The 18,745-nt window shown below is 36.1% G+C and overlaps 2 protein-coding genes across 8 annotated transcripts in view; one reads left to right on the top strand and one right to left on the bottom strand.

Annotated features, from left to right (window-relative positions):
- Positions 1 to 1,472, top strand: part of LOC115215069 (serine/arginine-rich splicing factor 11) — a 40,846-nt gene extending 39,374 nt beyond the window's left edge. For all 7 annotated transcript variants that reach the window (XM_036505544.1, XM_036505545.1, XM_036505547.1 and 4 more), the window contains one exon: positions 1,040 to 1,472. In XM_036505544.1, the coding sequence (XP_036361437.1) occupies positions 1,040 to 1,388 (349 nt within the window). In that variant the 3' untranslated portion in view covers positions 1,389 to 1,472. The remainder of the gene's footprint in view (positions 1 to 1,039) is intronic.
- A 792-nt stretch (positions 1,473 to 2,264) lies between these two features.
- On the bottom strand, positions 2,265 to 16,964 carry LOC115215073 (calcium and integrin-binding protein 1). Its single transcript, XM_029784228.2, has 7 exons — positions 16,824 to 16,964; positions 10,257 to 10,291; positions 9,556 to 9,658; positions 7,943 to 8,090; positions 7,682 to 7,815; positions 5,227 to 5,315; positions 2,265 to 3,986 (listed from the first exon to the last, which is right to left on the bottom strand). Exons 1-7 carry the CDS (start codon positions 16,872 to 16,874, stop codon positions 3,965 to 3,967), a joined length of 582 nt encoding a protein of 193 aa, XP_029640088.1. The 5' UTR covers positions 16,875 to 16,964; the 3' UTR covers positions 2,265 to 3,964.
- Positions 16,965 to 18,745: the final 1,781 nt, after the last annotated feature.

Genomic DNA, 18,745 nt, shown 5'->3' with positions numbered 1-18,745 from the left:
ATGCAAACGTAGTTGAAGCCAGTGTCCCCTAACTGGTGGCACATAAAAAGCAACATCCGAACATGGTCGATGCCAGTGTTCCATGCTGGTGGCACATAAAAAACACCCACTACACTCTTGGAGTGGTCGGTGTTAAGAAGGGCATCCAGCTGTAGAAACCTTGCCAGATCAAATTGGAGCAGCCTACTGGCTTGCCAGTACTCGGTCAAACTATCCAACCCATTGCCAGCATGGAGAGCAGACGTTAAACGATCATCATCATCATCATCGTTTAACATGCTAGCACAAGTTGGACGGTTCGACCGGGGTCTGGGAAGCCAGGAGGCTGCACCAGGCTCCAGTCTGATCTGGCAGTGTTTCTACAGCTGGATGCCCTTCCTAATGCCAACCACTCCGTGAGTGTAGTGGGTGCTTTTTACGTGCCAGGGGAGGCTAGTAGTGGCCACGATTGGTTGGTGCTTTTTACGTGCCACCGGCACAGGTATCGCAACATCGCAACTACTATTTCCATTTGATATTTATTTTGATGTTGATGTACTTGACTCAATAGGTCTTCTCAAGTACAGCAGGTCATGTGCCACGTTCGGATGGTGCTTTTTACGTGCCGCCGGCACAGGTATCGTAACTGATGATGATAATCCACACGTGTATAATGTACAATTTCTTGTTAGTGTACTACAATTCAGTATCATCATCATCATTTAATGTCCGTATTCCATGCTAGCATGGGTGGGACTAGAAAATTAACCCTCTCAGACTTGGGCCCCCGTGTCTAACTTTACCCTTCACTTGGACTCCTGAGCAAAAGCATAAATAGTTGTATACACAGCTTAAGAATAACAATTGCAGGCAAACTAATGGACAGAACCAGCTTCATCTTTTTTGGCATGTTGCTTGTTACCATTTTATTGGGAATTCAACAGAGATGACATTTAACCTATTTCCCACTATAGCAGGAATATGCTGTGACAGGGTTAAATTTTATTAATGTGTTTTAATTATCAAAATGAATTAAAACTATTGTTTGTTTGTGTTGCAGGAGTAAGAAAAAGAAAGAACCGAGAGAAAGAAGCAGAGAGAGAAGTCGTGAAAAAGAGAGTAAGAGTAAGAAAAAACACAAGGAACACCGTAGTGACAAGGAAGAGAAATCATCCATGAAGACAGACAGTACTCGTGTCACTCGTGACTATGATGAAGAGGAAAAGGGCTATGTAAGTGGTGAGGGCAAGGCTGAGAAGGTGTATACTGTTGCCAATGCTCCCACAGTTACTGAACCTACAATCATAGAAGGTAGCCCTGAACGTGAGAGTGTTGTACCATCTAGTATAGGAGACCAGTTAGCTTCAGATGTAAACCTTCAACAAATGGACATGGACATGAGTGACTAGTAGGGCACACAAATAAGAATTGTTATCTGCATTTTCTCATCTGTAAAATTTTTAATCTTGTAATACTGACATACATATAGAATACTTTTGTTTCCTGTAATTTTTCTTTCATACACATTTTTCATGAAGTTGGACTCTTTTACAAAACATCACAAACATTTACACACACATACTCAAAAGTAAAAATATAATCATTGATAAAAAAAAATTTTGATCTCTTGCTTTCTTTTTTTAATCCTTGCAGTTTCTTTAATCTTAGATTATAATTTTCAAGACTAATAATGATATTTAGAATGTTTATGTACAACACAGTACATTTAGATTTGGTTTCTGACTATCATCAGAATGTTATAATTTTGGTCATTTGGTTATAAAGATCCCTTTGCAATTACATGGTTTCAGGTTCAGTCCCACTCTACAGCACTTTGGGCAAGTGTCTTCTGCTATAGTCCTGGGTTAAGCATTGCCTTGTGACTGAATTTGGTAGGCAGAGACTATGTGGAAACCTGCCATTGATGTCTGTTTTGTGTTTGTCACCCAACAATTGCTTGATAACCAGTATTGCTTTGTTTATGTCCCTGTAACTTAGCACTTCAGCAAAAGAAACTGATAGAATAAGTACCAAACTTGAAAAATAAGTATTGAAATTGATTTATTAGACAAAACTCTTCAAAGCAGTTTTCCAGCATAGCCACAGTCCTGTGACCAAAGGAACTTCAGTCATGACCCTCCGACCCTATTGACCTAACAACCGCAGAGAGGCTTCCTAGTTGGTTCATTGTAATAAATTTGATAAATGATCACTTTTGAAGATGTGACAAAGATTCGGCTATTTTGGAATTTTAACATGATTATATAAATTGATTCAAATATCAGTTAAAAAGTATAAAATAGAATTTTATTTGCAATCACTGTTATCACATTTGGTTAATATTAATTAAATGGTGAGGTTATATTTGCAATCAGAAGTAATAAAATAGAATTTTATTTGCAGTCACTGGTACCACATTTGGTAAACAGGTAATAAAATAGAATATTTACAATTACAGATCTCACATTTGCCTGACCAACAGAAATAAATAACAACGGTGTACAAACGACACATTAGGCCCATCATGGGCTATGCCAGTCCTATCAGGACACTAATTTTTCAACAAACTAAAATCAGCTCAAAAGATACAAAAATAACAAAAAACACCTACACTACACTGATTGTACACAGACCACCTAACTGGCACTCCTGTTGGTTGTGATGACAAGTGTTCCAGTTAATCCAATCAGTGGGACACAGCCTACATGTGAACTTAACGTATAGGTAGCCAAGTACTTCACAAACACGTGACACAGGGTATGACATGAATTACAGCTGAGTGGACTGGGGCAATGTGAAATAAAGTATCTTATTCAAGGACACATTGTGCCAGCAGGAATCGAACCCACAACCTTACAATCATAAGCCCAATACCCTAACTACTAAGCCGTCAGCCTTCACAGACCACCTAATAATGAAAATGAAAGATCACCTGGACATACAAGGAGCCTGGTTTGTTGCCTCAGAAAACTTCAGCTTACATGGTCCCTATTATGAGTATGAAACATTTTGGAACTGCTTATCTGGCAAAACCGATTCAATGCTGACTTATTTGACATCAGCCATTTTGTGTCTCCCCTTCCTTCTCTGTTGGACTGTGTGACACTTTGGGAATGTTTCTTCTTTATATTTATGAAGAGAAGGGAAAGTGTTTGTCAATCATGTATTTGCTCCAGTGTCTAAACAGGTTGAATGTCCAGTCAGCCGTGCTAAATCGTCAGCATCCCAGTTATCTCCCATTACATGAAATCATAACCCCTCAGAGCACATCATAAAAACATCTCTTCCTGCTTGCTTACACACAAACAGCTTGCAACATCAATAATTTCACTGGCCACAAACACTTTGCTGCAATGTACAACAAGAAGTACAGAAGAATGGCATCTGTCACCTCTGCTGAAGCTACCACCAAAATCTAGAGATGTATAAAAATAGAATGGACAAGGGAGGGAGCAGTGTGGTCCTCAATGAGGTGAAAAGATAGTGCTGTGGATTGCACCTGCATGCCATAAGACTGCTCAAATGGGACTATGCAGCCACAACAACATATATCAACAAATTTTGGGTTTTTTTCCAAATGTCAATTCTGCCACAATCACCATATATTATTGCTTACATGTAATAATGTCCTTCAGTTGTACAAAATCCTGGGAGTTTGAGCTTTCAATTTTGTTGTTTTCTTTCCATAAGTATTTGAAGTTAATGTCTCAGTCCTCAATTCAGTAGCAGCAGTGTTAGTGTTGGACAAAATGCTGTCAATTTAGTTATAGATCTTTTTGTAAGTTCGAATTCCACCAAGGCCAACTTTATCTTCCATTCTTCCAGGGTCAGTAAAATGAAGTACCAGTCAAGTGCAAGGATTGATTTGGTAGCTTAATCTTTCCTACCAAATTTGTAACTTTGTACCAATGTTAGTAGAAATAATAATAAAAAGAAACAGCTAAATAAAAGATAATGTAATACTGCATTCCAGATGATTTCTGTCTTAAAGATGAATGATAAATGAACTGAAACAGCAAAAAAAAAAAATCTTTAGAATATTGATTAAAATTCAAATAGTATTTAACTTCACATTTCAGCTAGGAAACATATCACAGATGCAAGCATAACTTTCTCTGGGGCAAAAATCTGGTGGAGCCTCAACCTAAACGTTAGTCTTTGCTTCACAGAACAATTTTGTTTAAAAGTAAAGAAAATATTCAACTATAAGTTCTTGGGGGGGAGGGGGGGTCTAACTAAAAGATTACAATATTAGTTTTGAAGAATGGCCTGCTTTAATCATAATGTTCATTTTCAACTTAAGTTAATCCTTGTATGGGTCTCAGAGTGAATAGCTAACTTTTTGTTTCTGTTGTGTGTAGAAGGTGGTAACTCTTTGAAAGTAGATTAACCAGTTGTAGCTACCTTAATGGATGGAATGAGACAATTTGGCACAGCTGATCAGATCCTTCAGCTTGTTTCTACTAGAGATAGACACTACAATTAATTAATTGGACACAACTGACAGACATTTTCCCTCTCTTTCTACACATGCAGAGAAATATGTTCATACACATAGAATGAAAGAAACATGAAAACATTTGAAGTCAAATAAATTCGTAATATCCAAGTCAGCAGCACCAAAATGTCTTATACCCTTTACTGGAAGGCAGCTTGATATCTATTTCTGAGACCTACTGAATAAAGTAGCCCATCAAGAAATGAAATATCTACAGTTGATTTGAACCCCTAACCCACAAATTTAGTTTAAAATCTTATCCGCTTTGCTCTTTACTCCTCACAAAAGATAAATTTCAAGTGCCAAATATGTGACTGCTCTTTAAAATTGACTTGAGCAGGGTTTCAAAGCATAAATTAATCGTAAGGGACTTGAAAATTATATTATAAATTGCATTGCATTCTGTGATTAGCAGAACGTTTTACTCCTTTTACTAATCAAACTTATCATATCTGGCATAAATATTCTGCTTTATATTCAAACTAGCCAGACCTAGCCTCTCATGCATACCCAACAATGTCATTCCAAAAGTAAACAATCATACAGATATCTTGAAGCTACAAGATAATGTGTGATTAATATCAATTGAATGAAGGCCTTGAAAATAACACAAAATTTACTTAGGACTTCAATACTATCAGAGAAGGTAGACATTATGGCTGAAAATTTTTTTTAATAATTGAATGAGAGATTTAAGTATTTTACTGAAATATGCAAATTCATATATGCTTAAAAAAAATATTGTTTACCTTAGAAAATCTGGAGCTTTATCAATGATGTGACAAAATTCAGAAAAGGAAAGTACCTTATCACGATCTAGATCACCAACTTTCATGATCTATAATAAGAAAAACAAAATTATATGAATAATCATTGTCATTCAATATCCACTTTTTCATGCTTGTATGAGTTGGAGGTGAGACTGATTTTCAAAGGCCAGATGTATTTCCTGTCAACAACCTTCATCTGTTTCCAAGCAAGGTTAACATTTCCCCTCGGCCAGGTATGTTCTCATAGAATATTGGAAATGAACGACACTCATTTACAACTCTAATACAATGTCAAGATAAAGAGACACAAACACACACACACACACACATATATATATATATATCATCATCATCATTTAACGTCTGTTGTCCATGCTGGCATGGGTTGGATGGTTTGACTGGGGCTGGTAAGCTGCACCAAACTCCACTCTGATTTGGCATGGTTTTCTATGGCTGGAGGCCCTTCCTAATGCTGCTTTTACATGTCACTGGCAAAGGTGCCATTTGCCTGACACCAGTATCTGCCACAACTGCAATTTTTCTTGGCTTGATGGGTCTTCTTCTCAAGCATAGGTCTCGGTCATTGCCTCTGTGAGGCCCAACACTAAAAAGGAACTCAGCAACTTTGCCTATATAAACACACACACAATAGGCTTCTTTCAGCTTCCACCTACCAAGTCCACTGGCAAGGTTTTGATCGACTCTGGGCTATGGTAAAAGACACTTGCATAAAGTGCCACACAGTGCAACTGAACCTGAAACCATGGGGTTGAGAAGCAAACTTTTTACCACACAGCTATGCCAGCATCTAAGCATACATTAATTTAATGCTTGTTTTTCTGTGCTAGCAGGAGTTGGATGGGAACATATTTTAGGCAAGATTTTACAGTTAGATACTTTTCCTGTCATCAACCTACTTTACAGGTAAGGAAGGTTTTTTTTTTTTTTTAATTTTAATCCTTCAGGTCTTTGAAAGTGTAGTGATCTTCATAATGCTGACAAAACAGGTCATCATCATTTTCCAGTTCACTCAAGTGAAACCGTAGGATATCAACATTCACACACATAACAGATTTCCTACAGTTTCCATCTTCCAAATTCACTCACAAGGTATTAAGTCAGCCCAGTAGAAGACACTTGTTAACCCTTTCGATACCAAACCGCCCGAAAAAAATTTTGGTTAATGTGACCAAACCGCCCGAATTTACCTATTCATATTTAAATGAGAATATCAGAGCAAATCTCTTTAGTACATTCGTGAAAACACGTATTATACTTCGTAAACAGTTCAACTACAGTTTTGTACAAAAATCGAAGTGTAATTTTTATTCCGTGAATTTTGGGAGATTTTTTTCAAAAATTTGTTCCTATTGTGTTTTCAAAATTTGTAATTCTGACAAAAAATGGATACGAATTTCATTATATCAAGCAGCGAGTCAGAATTCGAAAGATTTTCTACTGTGTTGACTGCCATGACACTGCATCCTTTAAGGCCCTCATGCTTTCCGAAATCCGTCGAAACTACACCTGATTATATATACACTTTCGATGAGTTGTAGTGCACCTGAGCACTGTACACAATGTTTATTATTATTATTATAAATCTAACTCTATGACTGAAAAAAAAAAGCACATGGTATTTGATAATGAATCTGATGCTTCATTTTCCGAAAGTGAAAACAGTGAATCCGAGAGCTCCGACAGTGATAAAGAAAATGAATTGGCACCCAAATGGAGTGAAAATTTAAAAACTGTTTCTTTCGGAGATTTTTCTGAAGAAACTGGACCAAGCCACAGACTTTCCCAGAAGAGTAAAGCCTTAGACTATTTCTTTTTACTTTTTCAAATGAGCCTATTTGAAATCATTACAGCGGAAACGAACCGTTACGCTAAATGTAAACAAAACGAAAGAAAGGATACTTTGTGGTTTCCCACAACCTTAAATGGAATTAGGGCTTATTTTGCCATAAATATTATTATGGGTATCAGAAAGTTACCCAGAATAACAAATTCTATAGTAAAATTTTGTTGTATACCCAATTGAATATTAGCTAATAACCCATTTTCTATAGCGATGTTTGAACAAAATTTTAATAATTTTATATTTTGTTGAATTTACCTGTATCTACCTGCAATTAGAGTCACTTTGTGACAAAAATTATAGTATAGAATTGGTTGAGAAAATTTCATTAAATTATCTTCCAAAATTCACGTTTTATATATTGATAAATAAAAAAGTTATAGTTGTTTAATGAAACCATACTAAATTTATGATCATGTTAGAAATTAATTGAAACACATAAGGGGTGTATTTTGGTCAGAAATATAGTAACGAAAGGGTTAAAGTGTTGCACACTGGGACTGAACCTGTAACCATGTGGTTGGAATGCAAACTTCTTAACCACATAGTCATGCTAGCAGCTGATTAACTTACTTCTTCAACTACTTTCTGTTTTTCATCTAGTGACAGCAAATATTCGCTCTGTTCACCCATATTCATACCAACTGTTAGTCGATCCAAAACTTCGAGAAGGTCACGTTCAGAAATTCTTTCATCATTATCAAGATCTGAAAATGACAAATTGAATGTACCTACTGCAACATTTTGTATGTCGTTATATTTAATAAATAAAACAATTTACAGAATTTTTTTTAAATGTTTGTTGAAAATTATTAAAAGTAAATTATAACATACCATAGATATTAAATGCATAATGAGCCTTTAAATCTTTGGGTGCCTTGTCACTGAAGACAGACATCATATGTAGGAAGTCTTCAAAATTCATATGCTCATCGTCAGTTGAGGAAAAAACTTCACAAATACGATCACGGAAAGGATTCATCTGAAAAATCAATAAATTACTTAGAATCAGGTCTGTCATAAGCCCATAGTTTTATTAGTCCAAAACTTAATCTGGTTTCCATGATATATAACTAACTGCAACACTCCCCAATGAATAGGAAGCCAGTCTGTCACAGGTTTGACTTATTTGCAGTTGGGTGGACCAGAACATTGTGAAATGAGGTGTTTTGCTCAGCAACACAACACACTGCCAAGTCAGGGAGTTGAAATCATGAGCCCAACAAACATCATATACATTATTTATATTTCCTCCTATTTAAGGAAGCATAAGCACTTTTGCATACACATATACACAACAGACTTGGGTTTCTGCTGACCCAATTTACTCACAAGGCTTTGGTTGGTCTGAGGCTATAGTAGAAAACACTTGCCCGTGTTGCCGTACAGTGGGACTGAACCCCAAACCAAATGCTTGGGAAGTGAATAGCAGGTCATAATAGAATAGAAAATCAGCGCATTTTTAATGCAACACTCAAACTGAACTCCTGGCTATCTACAATCTTGAATTGAAACTGTAATATTTTAACAATCAGATTATTTTATCAACTGTAATTCTTATTTATCCACATTGTTTTATATCAAATCATGCATTACCTTGTAGGTTCAAGATTTCAGTGACATGATTGTTTATTTTTAGAATAATATTATAGGGTAGGTGCGAGAGGCTGGCTCTGGCTGGTTTAAATACTAAAGGGTTAATTAAAATTGAAAGCTGCAGAAATTCCAGCTATCTCACTAGTAAAAGCAATGTGTGAGTCTTATGAAGAGTAACATCTTTTTCTATTTTTTTTTTTGCCCTTTTCAAACCTAGCCAGGCTCATGTGCCTGGTTTCTGTGGCGTATGTGTTCCCCCTAGCTAGATGGGACGCCAGTCCATCACAGCGTTACCCAAGAAACAGGAAGAAAGAGGGAGAGAAAGTTGAGGCAAAAGAGTACAACAGGGGTCGCTACCACTCCCTACCGAGCCTCGTGGAGCTTTAGGTGTTTCCGCTCAATAAACACACACAACGCCTGGTCTGGGAATCGAAACCATGATCCTCTGACCGCAAGTCCGCTGTCCTAACCACTGGGCCATTGCGGCTCCATGAAGAGTAACATATAATATAATTAAGAATAAATGCATTATAAGCGTATGAATTTAGCACATCGCATTTGACGTCCATGTTCCATGCTGATCTGGGTTATAATTAGTTACAATTATATCGGTACCATCCCATTCCTAAAGCCATTGCACTTAAATGATTTCATGTGAAATATTCAGAAGATTATATTTGGAATGGCACTTCATCAGATTGGCATTCATCATCATTGTTTAACGTCTGCCCTCCATGCTGGCATGGGTGGGACACATCATCATCGTCATCATCGTTTAACGTCCATTTTCCGCGCTAGCACGGGTTGGACTATATATATATATATATCAGAAACTCAAAGATGTCACTTACTCTCAGTTGAGGAAGCTCCTGAATCCTGGGGAAAGGGATTTTAGCCTTAAGTGCATTTTGTTTTACTTCTTCCTTCCCTAGAGATTTAAACATCCGGAAAGCCCTAAAATATTATAGAAAAAGGAAATAAGTTAAATATACACATAATATATTCTATGTTAAAACAAGTTCATGAAATTGATGAATGGTAGACTACTCCTTCACTAGCTTTGACCATTGGAATGTAGCCATGACATGGCATTGTCATGTAGTGTTTCAATTGACTATATAAACTCATTCTAGTCTGGCACTGATTTTATTGAAAAGCTAAGGTTTGTGGAGGTTTTCTTTATATAACAAGGGATACAACTCGAACCAGTAAACAAAGATGCAAACAAGCGCATGACAGGCTTTACATCTCCCAAATTTTATGCACATTGGCCAACCTGAGACTAGAACAGGACACACTTGTCCAAGTTGCCAAGCAGCAAGATCAAACCTGGAATCACAAGGTTATGACATGATCTTCTTAAACACAGAGATATGCCATATAATATTTTCCAAGATTAACTTTCTTTAAAGAGATTCAAAAATAGCTTTCTCTTTTGCTGATCAGCAAGGTGTGAACAAACCACAGAATGATGATTTAATAGATAACAGAGCACGTGTGTGCACACACACATACATACACAGAAAGAAAGAAAAAATTTCTTTTAACTTACTCTAAGATTTCTTGCTCAGTGAAATATGTCAGTTGCTGAAGATGAAAAAAATTTTTTAATTATTCAATGTCTCATTATGCTTACAGTTACATGTTATTGTTTTTTATATATAAACACTGGGATCTCTGTTCATTAACCAAATTGTTTGTTACATGAGTAATTGAAATAGGGATAATCTGTTCCAAGCCACACCTAAACTCTAGAAGTTTATTTGTTCTTCTACCAATAGCAAATACAATATATACGTGTGTCTTTTACTTTGTCTTGTTTCTTTCAATCCCTTGTTGCTTTTAGCAAAACATGAAAAATATTATTTTCTATAAAAGTACAAAAATTTGCAAACTACATAAAACGCATACATTTTCAAACTACTCATATATGCTCTCCAACTTTTGTATGTGTATGAAGCCTACTAGTAATTTGTTGTTCAAATTTCAAATCGTTAGCTTAATACAATTTTCTGAAGAAAAATCGTTCTCTCCACAAGTTGTTCATTTAGCATACTATTCATACATGCTCTCCCAGTACTTTATAGTTCAAATTCCAGCTCCTCATGCAAATTTTCAAAATTCCAAGTTCTATTTTGTGACGTGTGTTACTAAGTATATGTATGGGTACAAGCACTTGCGTAGCGGCGGCACTTTCGGGTCTGCTGGAGGTAATATGTGCTTTTTTGTGGGGTCCAAGGGTGGCATACGGAAGGGCAGCCCCGGGTGGCACACACTCTAGCTACGCTAGTGAGTACAAACCCACTGATTTTTGTTTGTCATATTAAATTCCAATATAATCATAATCTACACCATCTGAAAGTTATTTGTAAAATTTCATAAAAAATTACCCATATTTCTGAAAGTTATGACTAAAGAAAGCCATTTTGTGTGCATATTGTGAAACTCCTCACCGCACCCTCAGAAATTTTTTTTTTTCACCACATACTCCGATATAATCAAAATGTACACCACCTGAAGCATATTTGTGGAAAATTTCATTCAAAAATATCCATTTTTCTGGAAGTTATGAGGAAACAAAGTCGGGTGGGGGTACACATCTGTAGGAATACTAAATATAAAATAATACAATATCGTATGACTGATTATATCAAACGCTTATTCACTGTCAGAGTTATCTAAGTTCTTTATTCTAAATGGCCCGACATAGCTTCTTTGAATTTGTCACACCCTAGAATATAGACTTAATATATATATATATATATATTGGCTATCTTTCGGTTTGACTCGAATTTTGTCAACAAAGAACTCAGTAATTTCCGTGAACATGTGTTGTCTTGTCAACTGTTAGTTGACGAAATAGGAAGAGGTGTGCGTGCTTGTTCCAGCACGTACAATTCATTAGCTTTCCCTTCCCAAGACAACACATGTTCATGGAAAATACCGAGTTCTTTGTTGACAAAATTTGAGTTAAACCGAAAGATAGCCAATAATTTAACAGGTACAAACTTCATGAAACATTGTTCAATTTCTTCCAAAATTTACATAACTTTAAATGTTAATAACTTCTTTATTACTAATTTCTAGAAAAAAATTTTTAAAAATAAAAATGCAATCCATGTCATTAGTAAGCAATACAGTGATCCCTCGCTACTTCGTGATTCAACTATCGCGGATTTTTAAAATATATATATATGAACACCTAAATTTTTTCATTAAATCCATTAAAATATTAATAATAAATATTATTTCCTAATCTAGGAACAACAAAACAAGTGTATAAAATAGCAAAAAAGCATATACAGGGGTATTTGAACTTAAGATGAGCTGTGATTGGTGCAATGGAGAGACAGTTTTCTATTTTGTAATCTGGCCTGTGATTGGTGCTTTGACTGATGCTCAGATCCGCAGCATCTTCCCTTGTCTCTCTTTTGTGACCATTTCGCTTCAAGATTTCTCGCTGAGTGGTTTACTGTACTATTTTACGCTGTGCTGTGTGTGATTTATTTATTTCTTTGCATTTTCATCCCCTGCAATGGCTCCCAAACGTGCTGCTTCTTCCAAAGCTGGTACTGAGCCAAAACGCAAAGGAAGAATGACGACGATCGCTGAGAAGGTGAAACTTCTGGATATGTTGAAGGAAGAACTTTCGCTGCCATAGCCTGCCATTTTAGCATGAACGAATCCACCATTCGCTACATCAAGAAGGACGAGGCTAACAGTAGGAAGACAAAATGAGTGGTTACATCAAGTAATAAAACTATCATCTATATGGAAGCTGCTTTGGCCATATGGATAGCAAACTGCCGAAAGAACATAGCCTTGGATATGAACATCATCCAAACAAAGGCTAGGTGCCTGTACGAGACTTTCGCTGCTAAGGAACCTGAAGACAACAGTGGCGACCACGAAGAAAAGGAAGAAGATGAAGACGACGTAGAAGATCCACAACCAGGGACATCCAGTGATTCACAACCTAAAAAAACGTCCTTTTTCTGCTCGCAAAGGGTGGTTTGTTAAGTTTCAGAAATGCTTTGACCTGAAAAGCATTTCCCTGCATGGCGGGGTTGTTTCTGCTGACATGAGCACTGCTGAAACATACGTGAATGCAACTTTCAAGAAGATTATCTCCGAAGGTGGATATAAGCCTGAACAAGTGTTTAATATGGACGAGATGGGCTTGTTTGGGAAAAGTATGTCGTCGCGAACTTTCCTGTTCATAGAGGAAGCAAAAGCCTCTGGCTTTAAAGCATACAAGGATCGTGTGACGCTTGTGGTGTGTGGCAATGCTGCGGGGTTTTTGTTAAAACCAGGACTTATTTACAAGTCTAAAAGCCCAAGGGCTTTAAAAAACAAAAACAAGAATCTGCTACCTGTACAAGAATCTGCTATCCAAAGGCGTGGATAATGAAGATGCTGGCCTTCGACTAGTTCCACCAGTGTTTTATCCCGCAAGTCAAGATGTATCTATTAGAGAAGGGCTTGCCATTCAAAATTCTTCTCCTTATGGATAACGCTGGTGGCCACGCTACTCATCTGTCGCATGAGGGCATTCAGATTGAGTTCCTGCTGCCCAACACATCACTTATTCAACCAATGGACCAGGGAGTTGTCATGGCGTTCAAGGCCCTATACACAAGGAATGTCCTGGTGAACCTTGTTGCTTCTGTGGATGCTGCCCAAGAAGACGAAGACGAAAATTTTAACTTGAAGACATATTGACAACAGTATACAATTACTACATGCCTCCAAAATATCCAGGAGGCATTGCAAGAAATGAAGCTTGCCACCATTAACGCAAGCTGGAAAAATTTGTGGCCCGAGGTTAATTATGACGACAAGGGATTTACACCTGCCGAAATCCAACGCACCGCAGTACAGAAAGCTTTGTAGTTGGCTGTGATCATTGGAGGTGATGGCTCTGCAGACATGACCGTGGGAGACATTGACGCGCTATTAGACAGCCACTAACCGACGCAGACCTCGAAGACTTGATGAAGTTGGCCAGCAAAGAAGAAGAAACACAGCAAGAAATGGAAGAAGTTGTCGACCAAACTGGCTTGATTTTGGAATGGCTAGCCAAGCTCTGCAACCTGGTTAAAGAATTGAAAGAGGGGTCACAAGAATGGGACAACGATATGGTTCATTCTGTGCAATTTTGCAACAAGGTTGATGAAGTCATGAATCCCTACAAGATGCTCTTTGAACGGAAAAAGAAACAGTGACAGCAACTTCCTATCACAATGTTTTTGCAGCCTCTTAAAAAAGAGCCAGTTCCTGCTACTACTACTATGGTTGCACCTTTGGAAGAAGTGGAAGAACTGTCCCAGGAAAGGGCAGCTTCATCATCATCATCATTTCTACTGTGCAGCAAATTCATCACCATCATCATTCAAATTTTACCTCAACTTCGTGTTGAGTATAGTAACAATATTTTTTAAAATCTAAAGTGTTATTGCTTAACAGTTGTCCTTGTTATTAATAGGCTACTGTAATGGGTTGGTTGTTAACAGTACAAGGAGGGTTTTAAAAGTCCAAATACACGTTAAATAAATACTGTAAATATGGTGTCCCTACTTCGCGGAAATTCAGTTATCGCGACTGGTCTCAGAACTAATCTACCATGATAAACGTGGGATCACTGAACTATGCTTTTTTTTTTTCAAGTAATCTTATGGGAAAAAATTTTATATTTTACACTTTATGTCATTCTAGATTTCTGACTAGAGGAGTGCCTATTATAAGCATTGTATCTTTCCCTGTTATAAGTCTTCTGGACATAGACGCAACAGGTAAATAATGAAGTTTGCTAAATTAGTGTTATAATGTTAACTTATCGATTGATTAATGTTTGTTTATACAACTAATCAGAAAAATGTGTATAGATGCATTGTTTTGAGGTGTGTAACTATAATGAATTGATAAAACAAAATTGTAACTTGGGAAATCAAACCTGTTAAGTGACTAATATTGAATCACCAGGACTTGATTGTTATAAAGGAGTGGCCTTAAACAAGGTTTAGTTCAAAAATTTGTTTTAAACTAAAGTTTTAAACAGCAAATTTTAAACTAAAAATCGATAGACTCACTCCAAATCTAATATTATATATATATATATAAATCTACAACATTCTAAATGAATTTTAGAATATTTAAAGGTATTTTTAAAATTTGTCAGTGTTCCAAACAATTTATGGTTTACTGTTTTAAATGCAGAATAATGACATACTTCCCAGTACCCGAAGTATTTGTTATTACAACATTACTCAATATTGTCTTAATTAAAATATAAATTTAGTGTTATTTTGGAATATAACGATTCTGAAAAATTTCAAAGGACTGCAGCAATGTTGGGGCACTACCTGAAAGGGCTTAGTCGCTTCCATATTCTTTTCCTTTCCCATGAGGTATGGGACTTCGAAAGACAACTATTCCAAAATTCTGCCAATTAAAATATTAATTAGTATCTAAAATTTTGAATCATACTGAACCCAATAAATAGGTATAATAATAGCTGCACATATAGTATTTAATAATATCTCTACATAAAAATGTATATTTATACAATTTTTTGTAACTTTGTACCTACACTAGGAACATTTGTTTTCTTATAATTTTTTAATGCATGTTTTTTAAATGAAATTCAGAGATAAGCTTCAGATGATTATCTCCAAAACATCAATTGGCGGATGGGGTGCGACAAGATCAGTGGGGCGCATTTCTGTCAAAAGAATGTAACTCACACGTCATTCCGAATTTATTTCTTCCTAACTTTTTTTTTAAAGGCCTATTTTTGATAAAATTTTCCACAGATACGTTTTCGAAGGTCTAGAGTACGGATCTTTACCCTTTGAACGGAAGTACAATTAATTTCAGGAAATTTAAAAAATAAAATAAAAACTTTTAATCTTAATCTAAACCCTCAAAAACACGAAAACGTTCCTTAAAATATATGCATTTAACAATGTTTAGTGGCAGCAGGGAAGGAGATGACCCTCCAAACAAAAGATTTTAAAATTCCCTTTCATATAACCATAGGAAAATTTCATTGAAAAAAGTATGCATTTTTAAGATTGATAAAACAAAGTCGAAAGGAATTATGCGAAAAAGAAACAATTTTTCCAACATAATTGCAAATACATAATTGTAGTTAGGCCCTGAAAATGTTTCTGTTTCACTTGTTTTATTTCCGCATACCGTAGATCCTCGAGTATAATCCGCATTTTTTCCCCAAAATTTAAAGGTCAAAATCCCTAGTGCGTACTATATACGAGGTTAAAAATGAAAATTATTTTCTAAGCAATGTCCGAGTCTCTATTTACTGTCCGGCAATGTTTATTCAGACACATTTTGTGATGTCGGGCACGAAAATACCTTAAGCTAAACCTGAAAGCAATTAAGTCATAAAAGAATCATCCATAACTTGCAGTAAGCAACATTTATTAAACGTTATTACTGTTATTTCTTTATTTTCTGCAAACAAAATGCACAAAAAAAACTACACGTTTGCATTATGTTATATATACAATAATAATAAAGGATGTTACCGTATACATTTTTACAAACCAAAGGCGTTATATAGACCTCATTGGCTCAAGTTAGAGAAGGGGTGCGTATTATATACAAGGTTTAGGTTTTTCAGAGGTACAGCCCCCTAAAAATCCCCTTCGTATTATACTCGAGGATTTACGGTATATAAAAGCAAGGCCACGGAAAACCTTTTCGTTATCTTTCGACCTATAAATAACGAAAGCTAAATCTCACTCATATCATACCCTTCCATCTTAAAATAATAATAATATAAAATAATACACCCAGATGCGTTAAGTCTGAGGAAAGACGATGAAATAGTCATATATGGAGAACATTTGATCATAGGTTTGTCTGCTCTGTCAGAGAGGCAAAACAACAACAGATATTAAATTAGGTGAGTTCTTTGTCATAAAACTTCCGGAACACATTTTATTATTATACAACAATTGTGTATTGTAAACAGCAAGTCATTAATGGGTTGCGATGCACGAATATTAAAAGTGAATCGTAATATCAAGTTAGTAGGCGACGTCCACATTGCATAATGTGTATGAACTGAGAGAAAAAAATAAATGTTTTCTCAAACCTGATATTCATCAAGATCTTTTTGTTTTAGCGCACTACTTGTTAGACCCATCTTTGAAGAAAGACCAATACTTAAATGTCAATCTTTTATTTACGTCAACGTCAGTTCCAAATTTAGAACTGGAAAACTATTATGAACCGAAATAAATTGCCTGGGGAGAGGGGTGTGTAAAAACTCCAGATTTAAAATGAAACGGAAAACGAAATTTAAAAAATAGATTCTAAATTTTTTCATTCCGTAACGTGAGTTGATAAAATCCTAAAAGGAAGGATTAGTTTCAAGAAAAAAAAAACGTAGTAATTAATGATATATATGGAAAGACAACATCTTTTATGGTAGAACTGTAAGATAAAATGCTCCACAGCATTTAATTATAATACTTTACGTTCTGTGCTAGGTTAACTTTGTTTCTAATTTTTTTCAGTCGTTAATATAAAGTATTAGTCAAGAGGTAGGGTAGATATATACATTTCTATAACGCATTCTACAGATGAATAGAATTATATTAGAAGCTTCTAATTCTGAACTATAAAATATTCAAAATTTTTATCACTTCTTATCGCTGTTATTTTCTTAAAACAAGCTTTATTACGCAACTTCATCACACACACACATACACACACACATTCGCACGCGTACGCACGCACGCAAATACCAATGCAATTTAAACGGAAACGCGAACTGATGGATGTGTTAACCATTAGCTTTGTATTGTATGGATACCCTAACGTGTCACGATGATGTAAAAGGGTTGTTTTACTTGTTCAGCGGTTAGTGGAAACTGTTGACACTTTTCACTCGCCATGATTTTGAAACTAATTAGAATTAAGATTACCCATCATTGCTGACATGGATATGTGGTTAAGAAGCACTCTATGCAACCACTAAGTTTTGGGTTCAGTCCTACATGACATTTTGGGCAAGTGTCTTCCACTATAACCCTGGACCGATCACTGCCTTGGTAGTGGATTTGGCCAACAAAAGCTGGGCAGAAGCCTGTCAGATATATATTGTTATAGAGAACACCTGAAGAAGTTGAAGAAGTTGCTTCTTTTCCATTCCCCAAAATGAATGGAGCTTTGGGTAAGAGGAATTGATGTCATAAGACAGTATCCAGCAATCATCAGCTGTTTTGATCCTGAACTGTAACATCCTGCCATAGGTGAGTCTGCAGAGGTGGACAAATCACTGCTCACCATCTCTTCCAGGTGTCCAGTTTAACTCCTCCCTCTTGTTCTATAACCAACAAGAGACACTTTTTTCTGCCTCTCCCATCCTATGCACAGCCACCCATCGCTCTATTCCTCTTATTCTGATGGTTGCAAGCATCCTCCATACCAACTTGCCAGGGAATTCCCTACAACCAAGCTTAATTGGCAAAAGCCATGATTGTCATTGATCACACTATTTTGCCCATGGGACAGTAAGCTCAATCAAGATTATTTCTTCTGCCTTTTCAGACCACAAAACTACATCTCACCTCAGGGATGTCTGGACAACCGGGGGAAACTGCAATCTTTCTCCTGGTCTACTTTCATATCCCATGATTAGACTCCATGTTGCAGAATATTTGTTATTTTTGATGTCTTCAGTGGAAATATAGAAAAATAAATATTAGTTTTCATCTTACTGTTAATTTTCTTTCATTTTGAAAAATAAAATTTTACTTTATGGTTTATTATGGTTTATATTTTGAATTACATATATATGGGGACACCAAAATCTTATAAGTGCTTAGGGCCTCTATGGGTCTTAATCCAGCTCTTTCCTTCATGAACTTGATTACTGCTGTTGTTTTCCCCGGCTAATGATGTTTCTTGAGCCTTTTTAATTCCAGAGTGTGAGCAAGTGTTGCAAACACCTTGTCATGATGAGAGCTGGATTAAGACCCATAGAGGCCCAAAGCACTTAAAAGGCTTTGG

Source organism: Octopus sinensis, linkage group LG8 (assembly GCF_006345805.1).
Source record: "Octopus sinensis linkage group LG8, ASM634580v1, whole genome shotgun sequence".
NCBI classification, from domain to species: Eukaryota; Metazoa; Mollusca; class Cephalopoda; order Octopoda; family Octopodidae; genus Octopus; species Octopus sinensis.
The sequence above is the reverse complement of the archived record's forward strand: the minus strand, read 5'-3'. Positions and strand labels throughout refer to the sequence as shown.